This window comes from Chaetura pelagica, unplaced genomic scaffold (assembly GCF_000747805.2).
Source record: "Chaetura pelagica isolate M959 unplaced genomic scaffold, ChaPel_1.0 scaffold156, whole genome shotgun sequence".
In the NCBI taxonomy this organism is placed as follows: domain Eukaryota; kingdom Metazoa; phylum Chordata; class Aves; order Apodiformes; family Apodidae; genus Chaetura; species Chaetura pelagica.
In genome coordinates, this window is record NW_009953694.1 from 314,685 (window position 1) to 318,018 (window position 3,334).

Sequence of the window (3,334 nt, forward strand, 5' to 3'; positions counted from 1 at the left end):
TCAGATTGTGGCTCATACTGCAGAAATCACCTCTGCTCTGAAAAATGTAATACTCTGTATTCAGGGCAGGAAAATTCATTTTCTGAAGACAAAAATCTCTACTAACATTATGCTAAGAATATCACTATAAAAGGGTCATAATCTGATTCAATTTTCCCCAAAAGAGCAGATAAATAAAATATCACATATAATTTATATAATTTGAGATGAGATGAAAATAATCCTTTTGTCATGCTCTGGAGATTTTGTGCATTCAGGTTGGATAGACTTGGGACTCAGGCTATTCCTGATTTTTTACCTGCTTAACCAGAAACTAGACTGATGCTGTTCTTCCAAATAAAGATCCATGTTTTTTTCAAAATGCATTTTAGAAAGTGTTCACTTTTTTTTTTTCTTTTCTTTCTACCTGTTGTTCTTGTTCTCCACCTTCATACTTCTACAAACTACCAATAATAAATAAGAAGGCTATCTGAGAATATGCTGGACAAGAATCTGCCGAGTCCCACTGCCTGTAAATCTTTCTTACTGTTACCAAAGTTTCTTATTCCTGGCTATAGAGAGCAGCAGTGTAGCAGCAGTTGAGTTCTGCCTATTCCAGAGAAGAGTTACTGACTGATTTAGAAATCTTTTGTTTTGGTGCAAACTCATTTTTCTCTTTCTGAACCGGACATAAATAAAGCTCTGTAACAAACAATATCATGGTGTGTTCCTACAATTAATCTTCAAGCTCCTGAAGTCCTTTATATTGTAAGAAGTGATGATCCCTTTAATTTCCATCTCTATTGCAAATGTGATTTCTTGTTTATTTTACAGGTTTATGATGGAACATACATCTTTGCCTAAATTCCTTTCGACAAGTGACAACAAACTTCTGCATCACCATTTTCCAGACATATTGGCCACTGTTCATACCACACAAGACATTCCTGAAGAAGTTGTTTTTGGACCATGCATGCTCCAAAACACCCTGCTGGATACTGTAGCTTTCATTGCTCTCAAGTGTTCTGATAGACGGAACATCCACTATGTATTTAAGGTAAGAGAAAGCAGCATTTAATGTTATTAATATAAAAAGGGTTACACTCTCTCTGAGAGGATAATTTTGTCAAAGGGTAGATTTTTGTTTTGTTCAGCACAACCATCGGGTCCTTCAAAGGGGGGAAGAAGCCAGTGCATTTCCGATTTATGAGCTCTAGACTGGAGGGACCTTGGTTAAACCTTTTTCCTTTACAGAAATAATACAAAGTCCCACTTCTATGCTGATGATTGATGACTTGCTTCAGCACTGACTGGGAATAGGAGGAAGGAGGCACAAATAGCTCAGAAACTCATGCTCACATTTCCTCCTTACAAAGGACAAGGGAGGCTTATCAGGAGGCTTGACAGCCTTGAAAGAGCAGAGAGGAAAGACCGTGGCACCGCACTGAGTCATGCAAGTGGTACCTTCACAGCGTTTTTTGATGGATCTGAGCAAGCATTAACCCAATTTGCTCAGTTATCTATGAAGTAAAATCACAATGGCAGGGATCTTGGCACAAGTACTCCATGAGAACTCTAAGCTCTTTGGAGAAAGATCTGTCCTGAAACAATGCTTTATTTATGGAATATTTCTGTTATTTCTCTGGGGAGTTTTCAATTATGAGACTCAAGAGAGCCACAAGGGGTTTCTCCATTTTTTCCACCAAGAGACCGCCAGAGGGATGGCTTTAGTGTTTTGCTGCATTTGAGCTAAGTAATTGTTATGCAGCCATGAAATTGGATGCCTGAGTTGGCTCAGATCTATGTCTTTTGGCAGTAAGTACATCAAGTTCTGTGCAAGTAGCTGTTTCTGATACAATTGATGGTACCATATCCTGTTGCTATTCATAATTAAAAGTAAACCTTCCAGAAATCAAGAACTATTGTTAAGTTCCTAGCTCTGTGTGTAGACAATTCATTAACAATTCAGTCATGATACTATGTTGTTATCATGGTACTGAAGTGCAAACCGAGAAATGGGTTTTGATATGCTGGCTATGGTACAAACAGAAGACACATGGGAATAACTTGCCAAGGTGGATTCTTTGCAGCTGAGGTTTATGTTAATCATAGTTCAGCCAACACTCCTGCAAGACTTCAGGGAATATTAATTTCTAACAAGGGTTTCCTCATCTTAGCCAAAAGGGAGCTCTGTGTTTTCTCTATCTTCCTCTTGGGGACCCTAACTTGGACACCTTGGGCCAATTTGTACACTTGGGCAAAGAAAATGCCTTGGCAGCGATTGGCACAGGAAGTTCTTTTCAGCTGATAATTTACCCCAGCAAAGCAAACCGGCCCCTTACAAAGTTGTGTGTCCCACTGAGCTCTGATGCCCCTTGCAGCCCCTTGTGGGTTAGACTCTGGGTTCCAAGGAAGAGTCTTATTCTCTCTTCTTCTCCAGCATCTCACAAGGAAGCCTGATTGCCTCCATAGCCCAGTTGTGATTTAACCTATTGGGCTGTGAAGCTTTTATCTTATACATGGGTGCAAAGGATTCATCTGAGGAATTGCCATCTCCAGAAAAGGGTGGACTTGCAAGTGCCTCTAAACATATAGAAAAACTAAAGCTGGTGCAGGCTTCTAGTTGACAGCACCCAGGTCTAATATTCTGTGCTTTACTTCTCCCCATCTTCTTTAAGCTCTCTCAGCTCTTTCCCAGCAGGCCTTGTTCCTGGAGGAGCTGTGCTCCTTTTGACTTTGCTTAGAGCACCAGGTGGATATTTGGTATTTCTGAAAGGCAAACTAATAAACAACAGCCTCTGTCATAGGTCTTAGTTACAAGCACTGTGTGTGGGTGGGTGTGCTTGTGCCGCTGTCAGACTGGTATTTCTCAATCATTGTTAATTACCACGGCATTTAGAGAGAACCAGTTACAGGCCATGCTAATTTATTTTCTCCCCTATAAATGACTCCTGTCCTAATGGTTCCTTTATATTTAATTCTTGTATTCAAGCTACTAGTGTGGTCATACTTTTCATGGCAGGTAATAGAGAGAATTAAACCCAGAAAGAAATAGCAGAAACATTGTGTCAAATATAGAACATCAATAAACAGCTACCCTGCAATTAGTGCAAAACAAAGAGCTGTACATTGCTTGGGGTGAAATTTAAGATCATACTTGTCATTAGACATTTTTCATTTCCAAACTTCTTCATTTCTAAACAATAACTTAGTGCTTCAAAAATCAGTTGAGACTTTTTATGTGTGTAAATGTTGCCCTTGATCACTCTGTGTTTCAGCCTCTGAGCTATGAAAATCCTCCTTATCTTTCAAATACTGCAGAGGACAGTTCTGCTGTGGTAAACACCACAAAAAA

At 39.5% G+C, this 3,334-nt stretch overlaps 1 protein-coding gene across 1 annotated transcript in view; it reads left to right on the top strand.

The window, feature by feature from the left end:
• The first annotated feature begins 817 nt into the window (after nucleotides 1–817).
• Nucleotides 818–3,334, top strand: part of ZNF488 (zinc finger protein 488) — a 6,919-nt gene continuing 4,402 nt past the window's right edge. The window contains exon 1 of the mRNA XM_010000338.1: nucleotides 818–1,036. Coding sequence (XP_009998640.1) covers nucleotides 818–1,036 — 219 coding nt within the window. The remainder of the gene's footprint in view (nucleotides 1,037–3,334) is intronic.